General features: G+C 43.4%; 3 protein-coding genes across 3 annotated transcripts; 2 read left to right on the top strand and 1 right to left on the bottom strand.

Annotated features, from left to right (window-relative positions):
- The first annotated feature begins 169 nt into the window (after positions 1-169).
- LOC146189705 (active regulator of SIRT1-like) lies at positions 170-3,834 on the top strand. Its single transcript, XM_084604481.1, has 4 exons — positions 170-309; positions 559-714; positions 1,110-1,204; positions 3,678-3,834. Exons 1-4 carry the CDS (start codon positions 255-257, stop codon positions 3,798-3,800), a joined length of 429 nt encoding a protein of 142 aa, XP_084460607.1. The 5' UTR covers positions 170-254; the 3' UTR covers positions 3,801-3,834.
- Positions 3,835-5,433: 1,599 nt separating this feature from the next.
- On the bottom strand, positions 5,434-20,938 carry CSN3 (COP9 signalosome subunit 3). The gene is made up of 15 exons (XM_084604480.1): positions 20,727-20,938; positions 20,471-20,600; positions 20,288-20,400; positions 20,160-20,209; positions 19,989-20,081; positions 18,601-18,675; positions 18,384-18,488; positions 16,180-16,269; positions 15,800-15,850; positions 15,199-15,300; positions 14,697-14,768; positions 13,622-13,708; positions 9,719-9,832; positions 8,980-9,060; positions 5,434-5,727 (listed from the first exon to the last, which is right to left on the bottom strand). Exons 1-15 carry the CDS (start codon positions 20,779-20,781, stop codon positions 5,653-5,655), a joined length of 1,293 nt encoding a protein of 430 aa, XP_084460606.1. The 5' UTR covers positions 20,782-20,938; the 3' UTR covers positions 5,434-5,652.
- A 385-nt stretch (positions 20,939-21,323) lies between these two features.
- On the top strand, positions 21,324-24,214 carry Pmi (Transmembrane protein Pmi). Its single transcript, XM_084604478.1, has 2 exons — positions 21,324-21,544; positions 23,079-24,214. The coding sequence occupies exons 1-2, from the start codon at positions 21,534-21,536 to the stop codon at positions 23,647-23,649; spliced, it is 582 nt and encodes a 193-aa protein (XP_084460604.1). The 5' UTR covers positions 21,324-21,533; the 3' UTR covers positions 23,650-24,214.
- Positions 24,215-25,429: the final 1,215 nt, after the last annotated feature.

The raw sequence follows: 25,429 nt of genomic DNA, 5'->3' as shown, positions 1-25,429 counted from the left end.
CAGAAGACTAAAACTAAAACACAAACAAAGCAGCAGGCACAGCATTTGGTCAGTGAATTAGTATAGAACAACTATACTTTGCTTTAAATTTTTGAAATGTGTGAATTTATAGAATATTAAAATTTATAAATGCAAATCGTAGAAATAAGGACAACGTACTCATGTTTTTGCTAGTATTAATCATGATGATAACACAAGGATTGTCAATCGTGCTCTAATCCATTCGTCGATCCAATCCTTTCGCAGTTGTCAAGATGTCAGCGTCGTTGGTGCGGAGAGCTCTGAACTTATTCAATGATTTGGAAGAAGGTAAGTACTATGAATAACATTGTCAGACTATACTATAAACATAAGATGATGTTGGCGTTGTGAGTGCGCCGTGTAAAGGCACAACAGGTGTGCTCGATGACTGCTAAAACTGCCACGTGAATTGCGCGGTGCTGTGCCGTACGCTGACCCATTTGATTTCATACGGTGCCTTGCGCTAGCGGTTGTGTAGTATTTTGATGTTGTTGGTTTACTGTGGATTATGTTGACGCGATTTTTTGTTTAATGCAGTTCGCGAGAACCAGAAGTCAAAGAAGAAATGCAGAGACCGACGCGCGCAGCCAGCATCTAACCTTCACAAAACCAAGCACCAGCCTTTGAAACACAAGGGTGCAATTCGCAAGAAGGCATTACCCAACGAAGAGAAGCGCACCCGAGCAATTATAGGTAAGCCGATTGCTTTTGTTTTTCTTGTTTGGAGTCTTGACAGCTGTCTAGTCTACGAACACGAGTACTGTCTCGGCTGGTTCTGCCGTGTAACCAAACTAGAGTCACGTGCTGCGAGAGCGTCACAAACCATAGAGAATTTCTTAAAAGAGAAGAGCCATGAGGCTCGTAAGAAAAATAAAGAGTGGCGGCTATCTAATCCTGAGAAATTCTTTGTGGCTCGTGAGAAAAAAAGAGTGCTTTGAAACTGTACATACATACAAGCATCTCTCAAATTCTTTGCCTCAGTGTGACGCAAAAACGTTTAGATAGCCGCGTGGTCGCCCTTAGAATTTTGTGTGTGGTGTAAAGTTCCTAATATTTAAAAAGCAGCGCAAAATAAAATTTTATTGCAGAAGAACTTAAGCGGGAACAGGAGGCTGACTACATGGAAGACAATGTCAAGGCCCTTCAGAAGCTGTCACAAACCTGCAGTAGGGTGATTAATAAGGTATGTATCACGATGAAAGTTCTCTTAGTTATTTCGACTACTGCCTTCTCTTAACAAGTCTGGCTCCGATTGGAGGGGGTTCTTTAGTGATTCCAGCACTGGTGGAAATGAAAATAAAGAGGGAAAGGGAGAAAGTGGTTGGTAGCCTGTTTTGCAAATCGTTTTATACAAAGCAAAGAAATAGTTATTTTTCTGTCTTCGGTTTTAGGAAACTTGTTAAGGGTTCAAGACTCTCGAAACAAGAAAATCTTCCGATTACCACTGACAAGAATGGTTGCCTGCTTCGTATTCATACAGTCCTTATGTTTTCAAGCATAGGGGATCTCAGACCCCTCTCAGAGATCCCAGATTTTAACCTGCTCTTAACAGTCTGTGGACCGACTCACAAACTGCACATTCTGCATTGCTAACTATGGCTGGTGATGAACATGCTTTTCTTCCGTTACAGTGTAACTGGGTGCAATCTTTATGGGTATAATTCAGTTCGCAAACCACAGCATAAGTGATTGATACCTTCTGCAGTCTGCTTTATCTGTACTCCTAAGCTGTTCAATCTCGTTTCCATGTTCAATGCCTTTTTCTCTTGCATGTAGTGAAAGCAGTGCATAGATTTACCCAGACAAGCATCATATATATCAGCAGCAATTATGGAAAAATGTGTATTAAGGTAGTCAAAACAGAGACAAGAAATGGAATGAAGCAAAGGGAGTGTCCATATGTATTCTGAAAGTGCATAGTCCTTGCTGGTCTTGGCTGAGGTGTCAAATTTTACTCTCGACTAAACAGAAAAAAAATTTTAACGAAACATTTTAAAGGTGTCAAATCACTTGTCACAGAGGAAATCAGGCAGAAGTGTCCAAAACTGGGGCCTAATTACAGAACACTGTATCCTGTGTTTCGCAAGTTGTTTGCAGCACTACAATTGGCAAGTGCGACATGGGCCAGTCAGGGTGGCGTGCTTTAAGATCTACACACCTGTTGGTTGTTACAAATTGACAGGAGTGGCAGGTGCGTGAAAACACAGTCATGTGGTTTGTGGTGGTTTAACGTCCCAAAGCGAGTCAGGCTATGAGAGACGCAGTGCACCCTTCTGCCACACGACGCTGACTTATGGTTGTATGATAAGCGCACTTGGTTGTACAGTGTAACTTCATTTGAACAAACTTCAAGGGACTTTAGGGAAAAGTTTGTTAAAGTGAAAGTTCACTTGACTGAAATAAGTGCGTGAAAGCTTGTTTCCATTAGCTCAGAGAGACATCAGGTGTTCAAATCACATCTAAACCTATTTATTTGTCACTACGCTCATTTGCAAACGATTGCAGTAACCTATTGCGGCACATTTCAACTTAGGATTGCAGTGGTCTTGAACTCTGTTACTGTGTGCGAGCTCCCACGAACCTTGTCTGGTACAGTGGTCTGCTGAGCACCAAATGGCTTCATTTTCTCTACGCAAATCATTGCTTCAGCAGATAATGGTTAACAAGCATGCATATGTGTGCCTTTCTTGAAGCTAAAAGGCTTAGTGGGGCTCTGGCTTGCTATGACTGTGAAGCCAATCAAGCATGCAAAGCTAGCAATGGATTCGGCTGGCTACAGGCTACAGCCAATTCAGTTGTAAGCTTTGTGACTGCCATTTTTCGTTATGCAGTAATGAAACTGGTTCTCAACGTAAAAATATGCAACAAAAAGTGCGTGTTATGCTTGTTCAACTGCTCAGTATGAGGTGGAAGACACAGGATAATGCCGCCGAAAATGCTTGTAGAAATTAGATGTTCAATAACTGAACTTCGTTAAATTGAAGGGCGCTTACATAACTTTCAATGAAGCGTTAGTGAGGGGATTGAATAAAGTTTGTACAACTGAATATTCCGTTTAAATTATATTCGTTCAAGCACTATTCAACTGCAGTAGTTTACAATCTTAAGGCAATGCCAAGTTGCTGTAGTGTGTTTGCATGATGGCCCCATACAAGTACACTAGCCAAAATATTGCTGTCCAGTGTAAGCAGTCAGTCAGGGATTTTATGTTTAGATGCTTTCCCAGAGTGTCTCAATCAATTTTTTTCTGTAAAGTAGTCGTACGAAACATACAGGGCAATACCACCTGCCAACACAGCTAGAACACAGTGCCTCCACTGTGGCTAGACTCTTCACATCTCTCGAGGTTGCAATGAATCCAAGACATATGAAGGCATTTTTTTTTTTTTCTGTGTAGCTAAAGTCCTATTCCTTTGGCATCAAACACCAGAGGTAGTACTGCGGGTCTTATTTCAATTTCTAATCACGATTAAGCGACTACACTTTATGCTTTATGTATCGTTGAGAAGGCGTTAATGGGTAGAATACAAAAATATATGATAGTACAGCCATCGCTCGATCTTGGGCGTAACCTTTAAGATTTTTTTTTTTTCTTTTTTCTGACTAGAAAGTTCCCAAGGATGAAGTGTGCTAAACTCATTCATGCAATGTTTCAGGCTGGCTTGCACTCCATGATGCACAGATCAAGTGTCGACATACCAATAGAGGAGGATGACAAGCCTACAGCATTCACAGACGAGGACTTCCGTCGCTTTGAAGAGGAGTATCACATATCTTAAATAGTTGTCATTAAATTCATTTTTGTTAATTGAAGTTTTCCAAGCGAATTCAACTTAACACCCTTCAATAAGATACATACAAACACATTGGACACAATCTTTTTAGCAGCACCCCAGAACCTTGCCCGAAATCGAAGTTCCTTCTGATAATCAAGCAAATTAACCAGATGCCACCAAAGCTGACAACGTTGGAGAATGGTTACAAATAGGTTAATAGGAATACAGTCGAGTTACAATCTGAAAATGCAGACAAACTATATGAAAACTGCTACACAGGACAATCTGCAGAGTGCCAGTTGGCTTGAGCAGTACGACTGGTTGTAGCGAAAGAAATGCATTGTTGGATGTTTTTTTTTTCTTTCATTCATATTTAGCAATTTGTTCCACTGCTGCAGTAAAAAATAAAAACAGTGCATTCAATCATTAATTATCCTTGTAAAATGGTTTAAAATATCAAGCTGCAAATGAAATTGTCACTGTGAAACTAAGAATCGTGAAAGTTGCACTTCTTTAACAAATGTTCGAATCTTAATGATGTCGGCTAGAATGGTACTCCTGTTGCAATTTTTAAACTTTCTAAAACACCTGGAGGAAACCTGTCGCACTTCTAAGGCTGAAGCGAGAGATTGGAGCACATCAACCACATCGTAATCAACAATGTATTGTAGCAGGGCTAAATATGTTACCACAATCTCCTTTGCGTATGTGCAGACCACCTTGAGGGCACAAGGCAGTGCCAGGTATTGGCCCACAGCGCGCACACCTGGCGTGATGGGATCAATCGGCGCACGAAGAAATTGATCACAGTAGTGGACAGCCCTATATTGTAACTGATGAAAGCGCCACCTGTGCTGAAAAGTAATCTGAAAGTGACACTGAAGATGACGATGATAACCTAATCAGGCTGATGACACGCGGCATGCAAAATTCCACGGAACCAGCGACCACATTTTAATGTGGAAGCATTAGCAGTGCTGAAAACATCAGCATTTCTCTCCAGCATCGTTACGTAATCCCTGCATAAGGAAAGCAGAGGAGATAAAAGTGATAACAGCAGATGACTGGTAGATAAGCATGATAATGACTAAAGTGAACAATTACTCATGACATTTGGGTTAAGCATGATTCGACAAGATGAAGATAGACCAAGCATAACGGCAGAACTAAGAATCGCTTGTAATAGACGAAAATACTGCCATTAGATGGCACCATGTGTACATAATAATGCCGGGGGGGGTAGGGGAGAGCCAAAGCTGCAAAGTGTGAAGCACCTTCAATGTGCTCATAACTATATAAGCAGATTCAAAAAGTAGTCTGCTTTTTGCACTTTCTCTGTACCTATCCAAATGATCGCCCCCTAGCTATCGTTTTTATGCAGAACACAGTGAAAGCTTTAGGTTAGAATTTCTTATCTGCATGAGCATTAAGTAGAAAGTCAATGTAACTTGTTTTCCAGCTCCAATCACATTCAGAAAACATCTATGTCGGCTATAATAGCTGTAGTTCAAGCTGGGAAAACGGTTTAGTATTAGAATCACGTAATGCATACAAGCTTCAAGTGAACTTAACAGCATTCACTATAAGCAACTAAGACATTTATGCCAACATGCAGAAGACACAAAATCTGAAAAGGTCAGATTCGTAGCCTTACTTTTTATTTCTTGTTCAAAAGAGGAAGCGATGGCCAAAGGCTTGCCTGTGCGAATCTTTTCCTCGAACAACGCGGCTCTTCACACACACGCGCACGCACACACATGCATACACCATTACATTAGCTGTGCACAACATCCAAATAAAAAACCGCAGCAGCGAGACAAACAAACTGGATGTAGCACAAAGTACTTCAAGGCATTCACATAGAGAACGTCGGCAGCTTGCTGCTTCCAACCGAGCTACCGGGCTGGTCATCTTCTTGCTGCCCCGAACACTGCAAAAAATGCGAAAAAAAATTCAGGGGCACATTGACGATCTAAAGTGCGTAGAGGCAAAAGTACATTGCACAATTGTGACGTCACTGCGCGTGCACAGTTGTGATGGCTACCAGGCGTCGGTTGAAGTTTGCGCTCGAGAACACTGTGCATGTGCAGTGTCCGTTTAAGATGTCTCAAACCTTAGTAATTAACTAATTATTAACTAACTAATCACTGACTAATTAACTAATTACATTAATTAACAATCAGTACTGAAACCATCCTAATACTTTCGACGATGACAGCTGCCGCGGACGTACATACAGACACGCTGGAGAGTCATGAGCCATAAAGGGCTTTCGCCTTAAAAGGCACTGGAGCAAGTTGGTTGGAGGCAAAATCTTTAAGGGGGGACAGGGCTCTCAAAAGACTTTCTCTATTTTCAAGCTAAATGCAATGAAAATGCAGTCTCAACATGTTCTTTTTTTTTTTGGTACCGATTTCAAATATGTGTAGGGGTGTGTTTATTCAGTTCGACGCAGATAGATTCAGCTGCTCAGGATGAACTCGCAGCGGAGCGTCAGGCGTATCGAATCACAAAGACAACGACCAACTTCTTCGTTCTCAAGAGCGCCAGCACGCGACACATAACGATGAAGATTACCACACTACAGTTTCCCCCAGGTAGAGAAGGAGCCATCCTTGTGACTCATGGAGCCGAAAGGACAGACAGATCGTAGTAGGGCTTGATTCGGTCCACATGAACTGTTTCGCGTCCGCGGCGACGCAAGTCCGTAGAGGGCGTAACGGGCTCAACTACGTAGTTGATAGGAGATGTTTTTCGAAGGACTCGGTATGGACCGTGATACCGAGCCAGAAGCTTCTTTGAACGGCGGGCGGTTGTGGCAGGAACCCAGAGCCACACCAGGGAGTTGGGTGCATATGAAGGCGTCTCGCCAGTGTCACGATGGTGTTTTTGTTGCCACTGGTTTTCCTTTGTAAGCGAACGAGAGAGCTGACGGCATTCTTCTGCGTACTGGGCGGCGTCCGAGAGTGGCGTCGATTCAGAGACATCAGGGCGGTAGGGAAAAAGCGCGTCCATTGTGCAGGTTGGCTCGCACCCGTAAAAAAGAAAGGGAGAGAATCCAGTGGTGGTCTGTATCGCAGTGTTGTACGCATAGGTTACGAAGGGAAGAACCTGGTCCCAGTTGGAATGAGCGCCGTTGACGTACATGGCCAGCATGTTACTCAGAGTGCGGTTGCGTTCTGTAAGGCCATTCGTCTGAGGTTGGCAAGAAGTAGCGGTGCGATGAATGATGCGGCATTCTTTCAGTAGGGCCTCAAGAGCATCGGACAAGAAAACGCGTCTGCGGTCACTGAGTAGCTCCTTCGAAGTCTCGTGGCGAAGAAACAAAGCAACATCTCTTGCGGAGGCAGAGGGTAACGGTGATGTTTCAGTGTAGCGAGTAAGATGGTCTACTGCCACGATAATCCACCGGTTTCCAGCGCCAGTAGTAGGAAGAGGGCCATAGAGATCTATGCCAACGCGGTCAAACGGACGAGCAGGACAGGGTAACGGTTGCAATGAAACAGGGGACTTCTGAGGAGTTTTTCGGCGTTGACAAGATTCGCAAGCGCGCACGAAATTTCGCACAATGCGGTGCATTCCACGCCAGTAAAATTGCAGAAGTAGGCGCGTGTAGGCTTTGTACTGTAGTGTGGTAATCTTCATCGCTATAGCCACTGACATGCGTCACGTGCTAGCGCTCTCGAGAACGAAGAAGTTGGTCGTTGTCTTCGTGGTTCGGTACGCCTGTCGCTCCGCTGAGAGTTCATCCTAAGCAGCTGAATCGATCTGCGTCAGCTGAATAAATACACCCCTACAATTGGTGGAGGTGCTGGGTACGTTCCCGTCCAACCTGAAACTAAGATTACCACACTACATATGTAATTATTACTTTTCTGATATGGCAATTAGTTTTCAAATTATTTGACATTTTTGCTCCTTTGTTTATAGAAGCAACAGAGAATAATCCACCAATCATAAAACTATTACTATGATTAAGGAATACAATGTAGGAATTACATTTTACACCTTGCTGAAGTTTGATGTGGGAAAAAGTGGTCGACGGGTCATTTAAAGTAGGGCATGCAAAAAAATTACCAAGCATAAATTGAGAAATCTGTTCCCAACATTGTATAGTTTAATCACCTAGGAGCATGCACAATAAAAATTACACCTTTATCTGCTCTAAATGCAAAGAATTACACCTTTATCTGCTCTAAATGCAAAGATGTCCTTCTTGTGAACAAGCAAACCATTGCAAAATTTGTTTGCAAAATGTAATTTTCGAAGTCGCTTTTTTTTTTTTTTTCCTTCAATTTTTGGCTCTTCATGAGCCTTGTTCCCCATTAATAAACCAGTCACTAAGAGCGATGTCCAATACATTACAAAGTCCTCTCCTAATACCTTGTACACTTGTAGCATTACAATTTCTAATTTTTTTCTTTTCTTTTTCATAGAATAAAGATTTCAAATATAAGCTTTGTTTCATTATATTCTGGTATTTGTAGTCACTTTCGACTACAAATATAAAGGAAGCCGGCCAATAAACTTCTCCCTACTAGGCATATCTTTTACCACTCCTTGTATGTTGTCACCAGGCTTGCTTGTGAAGACAATTTGCCATGCACAAATGAAAGCAGTTTGATTCTACACCTAACCATCAGTGCAGCTTCCCGCACACTCTCCTAAACAGACATTTCTTATGTAGTCACTATACACGGGGCTTCAAGGTACCTTCAGGATGGAAGTTATTAATTTTTTCGCGATCCATTTGCTTCGCGACAGCACCATATTTGCTGAGGTCTCCATGCTCGCTCAAATGCTCTCTTTTTTAATCTAGAAAGGCCTACTTTTTTTTTTAAATCTACGTACTTATAAAACACTCAGCTGATTGGAGGAAGGTGACCTGCTGATAAGCGTCATATCTAAACTGAGCCTCTCTCCTGTTGGTTGATACCAATCTGCGGTATTCTGAAAGCTAAGTTAGAAAGTCAGTTAAGTAAGCTAAGTAAGCAAGTTAAGTTAGTTAACAAAAGGTTTTGCTCCTATTATGGCATTTTCACTAAAAGAAACATTTTGCATGCTGCACACTGGTTCTTAATGAAACAAGCCCTCCAGTGTATTACCCACCAGCTATCGCCGACAAGCTTGCTCATGTGACAACAAATGGCGTGCTTATTATGCAAGCAAACACTGCCTCTACCTTTTGAATATACTTGGGATCTGTGGCTATGTCCTGGTCCATCTGTTTCAACTTGTCGTTGAGCTGAATAAACTTGCGCATCTGAAAATGTCGCCACAGGTAAAAAAGAGGATGACAAAAACGAGACAAAAGAGAAGTTAGTTTAAATGCAAGGCAGATTAATTATTGTTCTGCCCTTTTATGAATCTGCATTGCACACACCATATGAGTGTTCAATGGGAGACTTTTACACTGCCCCCACAATCAAACCCTCCAGGAATGGAATCTCTTAAACTTGGCAAACAGAAGGGCTGTCACTGTGCCAATTGCTGGGCAGAATTAATAAGATTTTTTTAGACTGCAAATAATATATGACAATCAAGAACAGATGTAGAGCCACATGAACAATACGAGGAAACGAAGAGGTAAAGAATTACATAACGAAAGCCACCATGGTTTACACAAAATAATAATAAAAGTCAATACACTAATGATGCACTGTAAAAATGGCACTAAACTTTGACGTGAAAAATAAAAAAAGCTGTTCAGCAAACAGCACACTGAACCGACCATACGGACGTGAAAAGAAAAAGTTATGGAGAGAAAACTTTGAAGTGAAAAAAACATGTACTAATTTAGAAAAATAACACACAGCAAGGATCAACCTTACAGTACATATATGGTCAAAGGCAAGGAATAGCCTAGATAAACCAACTAGGTAAGAGCTTCGGTGGATATCATCACAGTATGAGCACTGTACCTCTTCTTCGAGCCTCTTGAACATGACTGGTGTGTTGTATTTCTCTGGGTTGTCAACGAACACCACCATGCCATCTTTCTGGTTGATGGATGCAAAGATCTCCTCGTCCTCAATCTATGCAGACAGCAGAGAAAATACACGCACATAAATGCACCTGCGGAATAAGACATGCTTATAATGACACCTTAAGTGAACATCCAAGTACGGGGACTTGCAGGCCGAGCCAAGATGGCATCAGGGAAGTTTACTTGGTCCCACTCTGGCCTTATGTGGCCTGGAGAAGGCGAAGGCCAGTGCACTAATACCTCGTCGAGTCAAGCTGGTAATAAAGCAAATAGGATATTACAAGATGCTGCATTATCTTTTATTGTGTTGTCTTTGCCGTGTTGCGCTTTGAATATGATTCCTAACCACTTTACAAGTGTTCAGTTCGGGTAAAGTACAATATGCTGCCGAGGTTAGTTACTATTATCATCTCGTCTCAAAACAGAGCCTACGCAAAGGAGAGTAAACAGGTGCTATTTTGTTGTTTTAGACCTTTACCTTATTTTCACACTACACGAAAATAGCAAGCAAGAACACCACAATCAACACTCTGGCACAAGAAAAGTTCACAACAATGCACAAGCTAAAAGATGACAGTAAGATTTTGCTCTCTGCGATGCGGCAGAGAGCAAAAAAAAAAAGAAAAGAAACAAGCCCAGGGTTTTTATATGTAAGATAAAAACAGAGTTCCTTTTGCTACAAAAAGCACATCACACATGGCAACATGCAAAATGGTCTGCAGGATCTCTACAGTGCAGCGGAATCTTGTTGATTCAAACTTCCACTTTGCTCAAACTGACACTTCAGCCCTGTGACATCAGAGGTAATAAAAAAGCTCCCCAGTTCAACCTACACACGATGCGAGGAAAGCTTCGTCCCTAATGATTTCTGATGAATAAAATGAACTCACAGGATAGTTATCAGTCTGTCACGAGAATGTCTGCACGTGTTGTGAAATCAATGTTTTCAGAAACATATTTTACTTTTGACAGTTTTCTACATGTTACGATAACATCTTGGTGAGAGGTGTGAGGCACATGTTCATCACATACCCGACGCTCATTTCTCAAACAATATTAAAACGTTACTCATAACAATATTATACCGCGAAAGCTCGTTAATACAAACCTCAGTCAGTTGGTTTTGGTTTGTGGCGTTTAACGTCCCAAAGCGACTCAGGCTATGAGAGACGCCGTAGTAGAAGGCTCCGGAAATTTTCACCATCTGGGGTTCTTTAATGTGCACTGACATCGCACAGCAGACTGATACCTTGCTTTTCGCCTCCATCGAAAAGCGACCGCCACAGCCGGGATTCGATCTTGCATCCCTGGGCACAGTACTAGCTAAAAGCGCCTTAACCACTGCACCATCATGGTGGGGAATTCGAACCTCGCTAACAATTTTCGAATAATTCTAACTCCACTGCTCGGCCCAGTCAAGCTCAATAGAAGTCTATGTATAAAAAAAGCCCGTTAATTCGAACGCAAGTCAGTTCCACCACAGATAATTCGAACTATGTGCCGCCGTGCCTGGCCAGCATATGGCCAAAGAAAAACCCCCGCAATACTGCAGCACAGTTAACAAGCTGTGCACCTCATAAAATGGCAGAGAAGACAAGGCCAGGCTAAGACATGGAAGGATGGATAAAACCGAACCACTGCCATGTCTGGGGCCAGCAGCGCCGAAGGGTAAGGCTTGGCGGCTGCAATGACGGCTGCCTGCTCTCTGTTCCGAGTGACCCCCAAGACTTGCAAATAAGTGCTCGTTAATTCAACCGCTGTTGATACGGAAATATACAGATGTCTTACTAACAGCATGGTCGCAGCCAACACCCCTGTAAGGATATGTCGTCAGACAGGCGCCAAGGATCTCACACTGGTTAGCCCACGTGCACGTATGACTGGCATTGAAAGCAATCTTCAAAATAGCACTCCTCAAACCAAAACTGCATGTTATAGAGCTGACCACTCATCTCCAACGTACGCACAACAGTAAATGTGACGAAACATCAACGGCCTCGTCTCAAATAATAGGCAGATTGCTTAGTTTCAGTTCCGGTTTTATGAGCTTAGCGCCATTCGCGCCAGCCTCCAGCAAGAGCGAAAAACTATTATTATCAATGTTCTCTGTCCAGGGCAGTGAACGGCGGCTATCGGCCGAGCATCAGGCAGCTGACCGATCGCAGTTGTGTGATGTTTCGGATGCTCATTCGCAACAGTGGACATTTTACGAGCGGTTCTTCTGTTGCTCTGGAAATGTGCACTTGTCAAGTTCCGTTCGGCACTTCGTGCGGTGAAGCCTCACACACGACACAAGCTGCTTGTAAGTGGGCGCCACCACTACTGCGCCCATTGCACCGTAAAGGATGCCGGGGAGGCCCTTTCCATTTTCGAGCAGTTGCGCTTTGATGCTCCCGACAGCGTGCACATGATTAAGCATTGACAGGAACGTGAAAAATAATTACAGCTGTGCTATTCTCAGCTAAAGAGTAAGCGACCGTAGCCCAATTTTTCACCAAATAAGTTTACAGTAATGCAAGAGGTTTTTGCCAGTCTTTTTCGAGGCCATTCAATACTTCAAACTTTTTTTCCAATTCCGTGAAGCTCGAATTAATGAGCTTTTACAGTACTCCGAAGCTTTAATGCATGTAGATGATACAACACGAATCTTTGTTGCCGACAGTTTAAACAAGATCGAAGATAAAATCAGAGCAGCTACAGAGAGTTAATTCATGGCTTAAAACAAATTGGTTAAATATTAATACAGACAAACCTAAATAAGCAAGATATGTTTGAAGCTAGCTTATGGCAGCCGCATGCTAATGAACGTTCTGGTGCGTACAGCAAGCCACGGTGGAAGAGGCTAGATCAGCTGGAAATGCCACTCGTCGTAACTGTTGACGGGAGGAAGCGGCTGTAGATGAAGCTGAGACAGTGGCCCAATGAGAGCAGATCAACAGAACGTCCAGCTAGGCACTCATATTCTCAAAAAGTTCCAAGCATCCCCGGCAATGCTTTTGCTTGCTATCCCTAGTGCCACTTTAACGCTTTGAAATCTGAAGGGCCAGGTTTCTCCATAGCATTTCATAGACATTCATCAGAGCGGTTGTTTGCACAGAACGTTTTACATTGTGCAAGTTTAAACTTAACCTTCAAGTCTGTTGAATTCTCCTATGAGAAGCTTGGAGTACGTTGTGGGAAGGCATACAACATCACCGGTTCTCTCTTGCACTTTCCCTCCTGGCTAGGCCGCAGCAGCGAGGGAGAAGTGGAGAAGTGCGCGGCCTCTCCTCTCCAGATCACGTGGCCAGCCTCCTCCCCCCGCTCTCTAACCTGCTCCGGCAGTGGCGCGTGCTGGGCTGGCTGGGTATGGTGGTGGCGGACGGCAGTGAGTGCGCGTGTGCGTGCACCTAGAAGTGAGTGCAGACCGGATGAGCGAAGGGGGCGGACGCGTTCACGACGCCGACGAACTAATCAGGTGCACGATCGCGCGTGCGGCCGAGGAAGGCTGACGGACAACCTCTCTAACAAACGGTTAACCCTTTGGTCGTTGGTTTTCGTGTTGTTCATTGGGGGCACCAATATGGTCCGAGCTAGCGGGTGGCATTGGGCTCTGAGAGCGAAGCCGCAGCCCCGTAGAGAACCTTGCAACGTCTTGCAACTGTGTGAATTGCTGACTGAGGGCGACGCTGTAATACTGGGGGGAAAAGCAATGAGTTAACACTGCAAAATCAACTGCAAGGCCAACTACTGACTCTCCAGTAGTTAATGCATTAAGTGACCAGATGCCATAAACACGCAACATGTCGTCTCTTGCTCCCACCACAGTGTGATGAAATAAAAACGAGACCAAACTTGCCATGTTCAGTATGTGCCTCTCCGCGTCTCCTGTACCGGACAGTTGTACCCTGCTGGCCATGTCTGTCAGAGACAGTGTCAGGAACGTCTGCGCAAAAAGACAGGGAAAGAAATTGTGAAACACTTTTGCATGCTCCAATTAAGAGCCTTGTATAATGTGGACAATTAAACTGTTTCTAAAGACTCATTCACACTTGCGAGTTGTGAAGCATGTGTGACCAGCTGTTATATGTAGCTGGGGAGCCGCCAAGCTCGTACATGCGCTGGTCACTTTCCCGAATTTCTCTTTTCAGAACAAGACTAGTCGATCTTGATTGTTGACCAGCAACAAGAAGTTGGATGTAAAACTAACTTCCATTCACTTCATCGGTGCTGCTGATTGGTTACCGGTTTGTGACCAGCAACCGCAATGCTGGAAAATCGAGCAATGCTCGAATGGCCTGCGAATGTCTCTTTTCGACCAAATTGGTCACACAACCTCTACGAGTCGCAAGTGTCAATCGGCTTTAGCTCATGCCAAGCACAGTCTACCATAGCAGAAAACCACAATTGTTGGTTATGTTAATAACAGTCCATCATGCTTCTCAGAGAACAAAGACAGCGCATGTCACCAGCTGTTCCCAGTTTCACTATTGTAAGAAACCTGTTTTCACAGTTTCAGTAATGCTCTGTGAATGCCAATAAAATGCCAACAAAGATATTGGCAGCTTTTATGTAATGGAGTTTCAAGCTTGTGCTGATAATTGAAGCCTTCTGTCAAAGGCCACAAATGAAAAAGAATGCGAGGCATTAAACTTGAATATTAGCAACCTGGTGTCAATACTTTGTGCACATACCAACAAGTGCATTTTAGACTCATTCCATCAAGCGCTTAAGTTAAGCAGTGGTACCCCAGGGAAAAAAAAAATCTCAGTGACAGTTCAACAAAAACTACAGTGAAAAACTTTAGTGTGTTACAATGCTATACATTCAACCAGGATTCTCACAATAAATGCTGCAGTGACAGTCCACCAAAAAAATTTCACAGCTAACTTCAATTTCTTCAAACTGAAGAAACAAGAGAGAGAGAGTGAAACCTTGGTTAGCCTTTGGATGTTTTTCTTGTAAAGAAACGCCAAGCACTGTTTCGTGAGACCTGTGTTGTTATCCTGAAAAAGAACGAGAAAAGTACATGGGCAAAAGGCCAAAAATAAAAAACAAAGAGTAAGCCACCATTCTGCCAATGTGATGGCGAAACAATGAATGCTTGCCTAAGAGACAGTAAACCCAGCAACACGAGAGAAAGACATGCCGCACGCTGACTTGTCCGCAAATTATTGTCACGTGATGGTGACAATGCCGTAGGCAACAAACGGACAGACATGCACGCCAGTGAAAATCGGCTCTTTATTAGGTTGAATTGCGCTAGCAAAGAATTAGGTACCTCAGTGGTGCAATTTCTACATCGTGAAACCACGGCATGTCAGCAAACATATGCAATGGGCTTCAACGTTACAGTAATGCGAGAGCTGTTCTTGTAGCTGCGCGAGATTTAGCTCTACAGTGAGTAAGATGAGTGTACCAAACAAGCCGTCTCACCCGAGAAAACGTCTCCGCATGCTTGGCAACAACAGACCTGACTTCATCTGGATTGTTGGATGTATAAGCCGAAGCCAGGTCCAAGTACGGCTGGCTTAATGGCTGTGGTAGCAAAATCGGAACAAGCCAAGTTTATTTTTGCAACAGTACAGAGACAGAGCAGGCAGGATTGAAACATCATTTGACCGACATAACCGAAACAGCATAAAGAAAAAGTTCCGTTATCAATTATGTAGTGGTCACAGCGGAATACTACTACAAGACGATCCACGTAGTATTCCGATTTCTAACGCATCATTGCAGGGAAAAGAAAAAAAAAACACATCCAAACAAAACTAGGCACATATATTTGTTTAACACACATGGTGCAATTATTTTTCCTCAATTTTTCAGAAGAACATCATTTTCTTCCTGTACTCCCCGAGCAATGCTCCAGAAGTTGAGTGACTAAAACGGAGCATCAGATTCAATGCTCGTGCTTTCCATTTATTACCAGCCTTCTGGTTCCATAGTTATATCTCACAACATTAACACTGATTAGTTTGGCATGCTTGCTTGCTCTAGAATGCATGCAGAGGGAAGACAATGCAGCGCTTCTTACCCTGATAAACCTGGTGACCACCTGAGATGTGTACTTTGGCAAAGTAGGCACCTGTGTGAGTCCACAAGAAAGGAACAACAAGCGACTTTTTTGAGGCTAAAGCCTTACTAGCCTGATTACGCGAAAATCCATCTGACATTGCCACTGTTGCCAATACTGTTGTCAATACTCAACAGTACCCATAAAGGCGGCACTGACACAGCCGTTGTCTAGCCATCCAAGTGACGAGTGGGACGACGACATGCACAACAAATATCCCTCTCCACCCTCCCTTTAAGTTCATCCCTGAAGTATGTCAAAGCAAGTACGGGGAATTGGGGCTTTAAAAAAAATTTTTGAAATAAATTCTTAAAAAATTCTTGAAATGGAGAAGAACTTGCCTTTCCATATAGAATCAGGGCCAGGAGGATGTACTTCTTGTATGCCTCAAGCATGATGTGGCTTACCGCCATGCTGGTGGTCGTGATAGCCTGGAAATGGAGCACCACTAAAATTCTGACAGGCCCTCTCAAATGTTTCCACACTTCTTTAAAAGCTGCGATCGCTGTTCAAAGCAATATCATAAAGTGCCCATCTTTCAGGAAATAACTGAATTGTGTAAGCACCTGCACTATAGATGTACTGACTGCAAACATTTTAGAAGAGGCCAAATAAAAAATAAAAGTTAACTGCGGAGTTTCATTTAAGTGTCCTGAAGTTGCACATGGGTTATGAGGTAGCAGTGGGCTCGAGATTTGTTTAGACCACCCAAGGTATACAAACATGGCAGAATACATAGGAACCCCTTTTTTTTTTCTTTTGCATTTTTGCATGGAAACACTGTCGCTGGGATAGAGCATCAGACCCTCTTCCTAAGCAGCAGAGCACCCTGACCAGTGAGCACCAAAGTGCTTGAAGCCTGAGGCTATTATTATACCGATGACATTTTGATAAATGAACAAAGTCTGTTCCCATGCCTGTTCCATAAACTTTACAACTTCCCCAATATGCGTGCTTCACTTCCGATACCACCAACGCACACATTACCTCGTTTGTTCAACTCCATGAGCATCCAGTGCTTACGCGGATCTACTAACGCTTTAAACAAGTATTTCTAACTAGTCGCGACTCAAGAGTGGAACCAGCTTCCCAAACATGTCATCGAATGTAATCCCGTTAGGTTCAAAGAATGCCTCAGAAGAAATCCTGCACCATAAATTGTTGCTTCCTCTTTCTTTTCATGATACTGTTTTTCTAGCTTGAACTGTGACCTTGTAGTTTAACCTTTTGACTGTTTACTGCTTCTGTTTTGGCCATCAATATTTGTGTTATTGATTTGGTTTGAGGGGTTTACCGTCCCAAAGCGACTCAGGCTATGAGAGACGCCGTAGTGGAGGACTCCGAAAATTTCGACCACCTGGGGTTCTTTAACGTGCACTGAAATTGTACAGCACACGGGCGCTTGGCTTTTCGCTTTCCCCGAAAAGCGATATTTGTGTTATTATTATGCGTATCCTCTCCCTATTATGAACGAGAACTGCACAAGGGTAGAATGGAAGCCTCAGTTTGCAAGCCAGGCCAACGTTTTGACAAGGGGGCTTGTCTTCATCTGGGATGATAAGTCCCCTGTCGAAACATTGGCTTGGCTTGCGAATTGAGACTCCCCTTCAACCCCTGTTCAGTTCTCTTTCACACTGTGTAGCCATCCTGTTCTTTTCATTCTGCACCTGCTCTCCATTATGTAATACCCCACCCAAGGCCTTTAACGGCATAATAAATGACGACAAAAACATGTTAGATTTAGCAGTATTTTTTTTAAAGAATTAATGAGCAAAACCCAAAGTTGACATGCATTGAGAGCTGTTCTAAGAGGGTAAAATCAAAGAAAACAGAGCTTTAAGAAAGCTTTTGCTGGCAAGCAAATACCACACAATGAGCTAATCAATCAATTTTTACTGGGAATGGAAAAAGGATGAATTCATTCCACGTGTCGCTTACAGACAAAGGGATACTACCGCATGGAACAAAGATAACTGCAGAACAAATTTTGAATTAAAAATTATACAAAAGCCACCATGTGAAATAATTAAGTGAATGAATGTAAGAAAAAAAAATTACAATGCACGAAAGGATGTACAGATAATGCAAGCTGCCAGTAATTAATGTAAGCCACATACCAGTGCAAATGTTTGATCTACAGTGTTCTGGTATTGAACTTAGTAATATCGGTCATGCATAGTTAATAAAAGTCATGAGCAAAAATTCCTGTGACATTTACTGTCCTATGAATCTATTCTTACGGACTTGAACTGTCTAGATCACCCCTTTATGAATAAAATGGAACTCCCTTTCCGGTCTGACCATGTACATGTGGTTTCATGCCTGCCTTTTAACTCGCTTGAATTCGAATTCCATCTTTGCTACCAAAAATATGTTCTACCATTCGTAAGAACGCAGAACATGGGATTAAGAACAGACACATTACACAGCAAGGTGTCCTGCATTTCCTCTCCTCTTCTTTTTGGTGCATCTTTCTTACTCGTAACACTTAGCTGTTCTAAGAAAGCCTACAGCCAGTACTAGTCAATTCTGTTACTGTACATACCACTTCAAAGAAGTACAGTGCTCGTTCATAGTTCTTTAGGGCAGCGTAGATCATCCCTCCATAGTAGTAGTACAGCAGGAAATGCTTTGCATCATACTGGTCATTCTGTGGAAAGATTCAGCAAGTTTTTAAGCGCTGTTACCGAACATTTCGCTAAACAATAAATAATTATGCAATAATGGAAGCATGCGTTTGAGCAACATGGTGATGAACCTACCTCTCGACTTATGTCAGTGATATCAATATCCAGGAACTGAAGAGCTGGCTTCAGACACTTCGCAAGAAGGCACAGCTGCCAAAAGTGAGAAACAAGAAAGGGAGGGTTAGAAACCTAAAATGTCACTGGGATTACCTGCACCTAGCATATACAGATTCAAGCCCTGAATGAAAATTATGACAGCATATTGCAATACAAATAACGCAAGTTTTCAAGTAAGTTGTTCCTTCTAATATTTATATTGCAGCCCAAGCAACAAGATATAGCAAATTTCCCTATAATTATGCAGCTCATATAAAAGCAACATATTTAATGAATTCATTAAATTCATAACAGGCTATCTAGCAGATTAAAATTCCAAACCAGGATGCCTATATAAACTCTTGTTAATAAAATATAATGCAGCTATAACTAGTACAGCAAGGTTACAGCCCCACTCCCTTGCTTTTATAACATACCCTATGTAGAACCATGGAATGCCACGAAATGCTTAACGAATTATGGGACCCCAATAGTAATTTTTTTATTAACTACAATACCCCGATATATACACAGTTTCACCAAGAGAATGGTATGCTATGATGCCTTGTTTTCCCCTTTATGACTGCCTTTCGGTGCAATTAGTTTCACTCATAAACGCATGCATTTAGGTATTTGTTTGGCCTTAGCCACAGGGCTCTTCAAGCTGTTTCGATAGCTTTTAATATGGTCTCCTCAAAACATTCTTTTGTTGCAGAGCAAGGTTTCAGCCCAATTTAATACATACTGCTAAGTGCGCTACACTGCAATATGCAACTTGGTGTCTGGTTACATGATGACAATAGTTTGCACCAACAGCATAGCAGCTGCCATGACAGCAAACTAGAAGTGCCGCGAGAAGTTGCATATTTTTGTAACCTACTTGTCTTCACATATTCCCGACTACACCGTGGAAGTTACATGGTTCACCATCATGGTAGCTTGTGCAAGTTAAGCTGCGCGTTTTATGCACGCCACCACCGTATCACACCACCACTACAATGGAAAAATCTGATGCAAAGGATGAATTACAAATCAAACTACATCTTTCAAATAAATGCAAGGAAGGTAACTCTGCCCATTCACAGATAGGAGGCTAACATATCAACTGCACATGGCCACAGAAGGATTTACTGAGAAACACAGTGATGTCAACATGAAAGGGAACATTACAAATATTCAAACATATATTATTCTTAGTGATAAGTCCATACTTTCTTTTTTTCTAGACAGGCTTTCTTTGGACAAATAAACACGGAAACATTTATTCCTCGTGCTAATATTAGGTGCTCCCTTTCATGTTACAGCCACATGCACAATCTGCGGGTACAAAAGTTGTACCGGCATCAGCTGCACCACGCGCCACTTACCTGGCAGAGGTCGGCATGGATCGATGTCAGCTGCGAGGGAAGCAGCTGTATCTTGATGATGGCGCTGGTGAGGAGGTGAATCCCACGCATGGGCTGCACAAGCGAGCACAGTAACTTGTCGCGCATCAATGCAGCGTGTACTGGGACGGTATCAGAAGCTAGGACGCTTACCTGTTGCCTCTCAACGAGGGCCTGTGTAAGAAGATGACATAGCTCCGCAACTGAAACGAAGTTATCCAGTGAGGTTGCGCGTCCACTCAGCAGCTCCACTGTCCTAACATGCACTGCAGCAAACTTACACGTGTCTGTCGCGCACCGGACTTGTTCGCCGTTACAGCCTAGGATGAACTCTTGGACTTGGGCATAAAGCACGTCGAAGTCGGCGGCATTGGTTACACTAAACTTGACGCACCTGCAAGCAAGAAGTGTCGTTCAGTTAATTAGCATCGTTCCCACCCAGGCAACCGAGCAGCGTTACTTACAGAATTGCCAGAACTCCTAACGAATGCTTCTGAAGGTCCAACGTCGCCAAGACGTCTTCCAAATGTGACGCGTTCCGCACAAGCATCTCGGTGCTCTTGCTTATGAATGTGTACAATTGGGAGAAACTCCCTGAAATGGCAGAAAACCGGCAAATCGTGTACGCTGAGAAGTCATCTCGCAGGATAAATATCGGTCCACAAGCATCCGCCCCAAAGGAAAAGCACAGTCGGCGCAAACGAGACTGTATTGACTTACCGCTGGAGGACATGTTCTGGACGTTCACGACAAATTGCTCAAGCGAGGTCGTCATCTTGGAAAGCTGTTCAATGAATCGCTTACACAAATTCGAAGAGCACCATTAACGAATCAAGAAGCAATGCGCCGACGGAGCTTCGACAGCACACTTCACAACCCAAACCCATTCACATGCAGCATAGCATTTTTCTGACAGATAGAGGAATAAGCATGGAAGCTGCGAAAGCTGTTGAGCACCTTAGTTCAAAGGCTTAAAAATGTATTTTAGAAGTTGTTGCGCTACCTCTGGGCCAATAAAATAAGCTTCTTTTTTTAAACTACTTGCTTTATAACGCAAAAGTTGTGTGACAAATTTTGGTAGGTGACGCTAGCATCTGTTTAGTATAAATGTTTGCACTGAAAGCTCAAATTTTTTGAAGCAAATCAGGCAACTGAAGTATTTTGTTAGTGTCGTCGCAACGAAAGTAGACGAATTAACAACACCGTCGCTTGAAGCAACACTATAGCAACGCCAACTTGCGCCTTCGGCAAATGCGATGACGAAGCTGGCGAAGCGACTCACTGCAAAAATCTAAAAATAGTGTCTTTTTTTTTTTTTTTTGCTTTGCGAAAACCTAACGACGTAGTGTCGCTTAAAAAGTTCCGTCCAAACCACCCGTTTACCTTACCGCTGCTTCATTTTAATGAAAACATTTCAACGAGAAATCGCGTAGTGCTCGCTCTGCCAAGTTCGAACTTGCGGTTGGGCCAGGGCTTGGTGCAGTCGACGGCCCAAGCCAGTCAGTTGGCCTCCTGCGGTAAACAGCGATGGAGAAGACGTAAGTTATCACTGCGTGTCCTTTCTTTTGTGCAGTCAACATGCTAAAGTTTTCAGAATGCGCATTTCGCAGCCATTCCTTGTGTATGCGATCATGCCGGCATCATTGCTTGACGCTGGCCAAAAAACGACTACTGTTCTTTCGAATTAGCAGCGACCACATGACTAGGAACGGTACCGTGGTTCAAAGTGATCCCCTGCGGAAAATGTGATCAGTTTATTATTACAGAAACAGCGCGTGCATTGTGCACCTTTTCTCAATACGGTGCCGACGTGACAGTCGAAATATGCGTGACAGTGTCGAGAAGTAGGTCTGCGCGTCAACAACCGTCGTGTTCAAGCTTGTTCGATGTCGCCTCGCTGTGAAGAGCCTTTGTGCGACTCCAAGGAAAATAACCTGTTTACTCGTCCGGTGTTCGCGTGTCAGTAATGCACTGTGTACTCCAGCTGCAAATCTGTGTGACGAGGTCATTGGCATCTTCGTGGATAGTTTACATTGCATACTGACTCAGAGGTCGGCGAAGTTTACCGACCTCATGAGAAAGCCCAAAAGGCGTCGTAGGCAGGTTTCTCGCAGCCTGTAGTGCGCGGTGTAGTGATTCTCAGGATGTGTCAGCGTGTTTTAACTTTGGTTTTGTGCAAGTTAATAAAAAGCGTATGCTTGCGGTTTGATCAGACGCTACTAGGAATTTCGTTCCGAGCACTCCACGGTAGCCCGCTTAGTAGTTAAATCACGCGTGGCCTAATAAGCTTTCCTGTTACAAGCTTTGTAAACAGTGAGTCTAGCGATCGTTCTGCGTTTGTATTGTTCTAGAAAAACAGCTTAGATGCGTTTACTCCCCCTCCTTTGCCCACTTTTGAGCAAATTGATTATGCATGATGTTAGCGCTCGACCCCTGCTTTCGAGTCTGCGATTTGTGGCGCTTAATACACACGCGGCGTTGCAGGAATAGCGTACGCAAAGGGGTAAACGAATTATTGCGATGACCCGCCGATGTCGCGACAGTGCCGACTTAGTCGATAAGATAGCTCGACCGGCTGGTCCCACGTCCTTCACACTGCACAGTGTCGTTGGACCGCTCCGAGACTTGAGGCAGTCTTACCTCCTCCTGCGAGGTTGTTTGGCGGTATCTGTTAGGGCAGTGTTGTACTATAATTAGCTGAGCATGACTGTGTGGGCTAGAAGGTGGGACATTAAAAGACCAGTTTAGTTGACCTAGTTGTGTCCTTTAAGAACTTTTTTTTTTTTGTTCGTTTTAAAGGGTGCACGAGGCAGGTGACAGACGCTGTCATCACCTTGTCAGACAGATGTAATGGAAGTGATAATTTCCACCAATTGATGCGACTGCGACTTTACCTTGGCTCTGGTCAGCCTTGCTGCTTTGTGAAAGTTTTTTGCTAAAGTTTGTATTGGAGTATCCTTCCATGCTGGAAAAGCAAATAAATGCTTTCCCAGAAATATGTTATGGTCAGATCTTGTTTACTGTATGCACTTTATACAGACTGATTACAGGTGTTTCTGTGCATGTTTCCAGTGAATACATAGACGTTCCAGAGTGGGTGATCATCCACGAGTTGTACGAAGGCGAGAACTCGCATGAGGCATTCGAGCTGGACTTTGATCGTGCTCTGGAGGCAGGACCAGCGTCCATCATTGTGGAACCCCGGCGGCTAGGGGAGGAAACAGCCCGTTGGATAGCACTGGGAAACTGTCTCCACCAGACATCTCTCCTCTCGGGAGTTGGATCACTGGCAACCACGCTTCTTCTCTGTCCGCCGTCTCCTACACCGTCTTCCGCCCACACTCTGTTTGTGATTGGCGCCCCACTGGCTGGCGTCAGCGCCTTCTGTGCAGCACTGTACTCCGTGTCGTGGGCCACGGACCCTTGCATCCACTACCAGGTTGAGAAGGACCGTGCAGTCTTGGACCGGCTACCCCTGCGGGAACTGGCCAATCCGCAGCCATTGGTGCTGGTGCGAAGGGACGAGCGAAAAAAACGAGCCGCCCACATCATTACGGCTGGCCTGGCCGTTGGTGTCGTGCTCTGGAGGCTGTACCAAGTGTGGCGCAATGGGGACTCTGGAACTCTCCAAGCATACAGCTAGAGATACTTGGGCAATGTTGTTTACGAAGAAGGCACATAGACATCACCAAACACGGCAGTTCTTGACGACCACGCGAAGGCGAAGATGCTGGCTGCTTTGCGCTTCTTCTTGCGGGAACAAAGAAGCTCTGTCCTTGCAAATCACGGAGAGAGACCTTGGAAGGGGGCCTCGTTGACCTTATGTTCTTATAGTTGACAACATGCTTATCCTCTTTTTCTAATTCATTCTCGTGTGTAGAGAATGCCCAGAAAAAATGTTTTCTTGTTGATAGGAGGCAGAGGATCACTCAAGTCCATGGCAGACAAAGGTGCAATCCAGTATGCCTCGCTGGAAGTGTGTAAAATATTCTTGAAAAGCTAATGAAAACAAAGGAAAAAAAAAAGAGTGCCTTGTTTGAAATGCTGCGTTGTAGTCTGTACCTGTGATGATCAATGCTTCTTTCTCTCATTTTTGGCAGTTGGTAGTTTGATTCAAGAGGGCCTCGAGCAACTTGAGTCAAAGTAGCTGATTGTATGCAGTGTGAAGGACCGTTACGTGTACAAACTTGACTTTTTTTTTTTTTCAAGGCAGTTAGTGCACCTTTCAGCTGTCAGAAATAACCTCTGCAGATTTCAAGAGCTCGCCATGTTTTTTGTTCTGGAAGCTGTAACTGAATGCAGGGATGTTTATTGACACGCAATTCGAAAATGGAGGGGGCTTCTTTTTCCCGCACTCAAAAGGTGTTTACAATCTGTACATTCCCAGGGGGATCCGAACATGTGGTGCGCTTCTGATAAAGATAAGAGCTTGAAACAAACCTGAGATCTGCATGTGCTAGGAACAGTGATAAAATGTTTGCAATGTACCACCTTGTGCTTATTGCACAGTGAGTTGGAAAAAAGAAATCTGTACCTGCCATTTGTTTGTTGGAAACAACTTGCTAGGCTAAAGAAGCTACTCAGTCTTGTGGTATGCATCAAATGATGCCTCCCATTAAGAACCAGCATGGTACTTTGATTTTAACCCTTTTAAAATTTGTGCTAAATACCTTTTTATCTATGCTTTATGTTAGGACTTCTTTTAACGCTAGAGTCCTGGCTTGTATTTACCATGCAGCATGTACACCCAGCCGGTGCTGAACGAAATCAAATATCAAAGTCGTCATCGCACAGTACAAAACGGCGCATAATGGAGCATAGCTGTAAATGCCCAGCTTTGTCAAATATTATGCAATAAATCTACACAAGTACTACTAACACCTGAAGGTTCATTTTGAGCAAATCATTAGAATAGCAATAAGAATGGAAGGGTGCGGTCGTAAATAATGGAAGAATAGAGAGGCACCAACACAAGCGACACTCAAAAAATATGCAGATAACATATGTACACACCTTGATAACTAGGCAATCTTTGCCTTTCTTGCATAACATTCTTTGTCCGCTCAATCACTGTGTGTGTTTTACCACTCCCTGTTTATTGCATTACTTGTAATTCTACAGGTGTTGGTAGCTCTCGTATCTTTTTCTCATTTTATTAGACAACACCAATAGTTGAGATAATGAACCACCTAACATAACTTCACGTTTAGATTCAGGCACGCGAATTCCAGCCATTGATGCTGAAAAACATGAAACTCCTTGGACAAAGCAGTACGCAACACAGTATTTTTTATGGATTCCTTTTTATTAAGTGCGTAGCTAGCGCATTGTCGGTCACAGTGGTCACTTGGACATGTGCGGAGAGAAACAAGCTCTGTACAAACTAGACAGCTGTCCTGTATGGCTAAGACAAAGATGCACAA

The sequence above is a fragment of the Amblyomma maculatum genome, chromosome 5, assembly GCF_055883805.1.
Source record: "Amblyomma maculatum isolate TAMU_Amacu chromosome 5, ASM5588380v1, whole genome shotgun sequence".
Classification (NCBI taxonomy): Eukaryota; Metazoa; Arthropoda; class Arachnida; order Ixodida; family Ixodidae; genus Amblyomma; species Amblyomma maculatum.
This window is presented reverse-complemented; position numbering and strand designations above follow the sequence as displayed.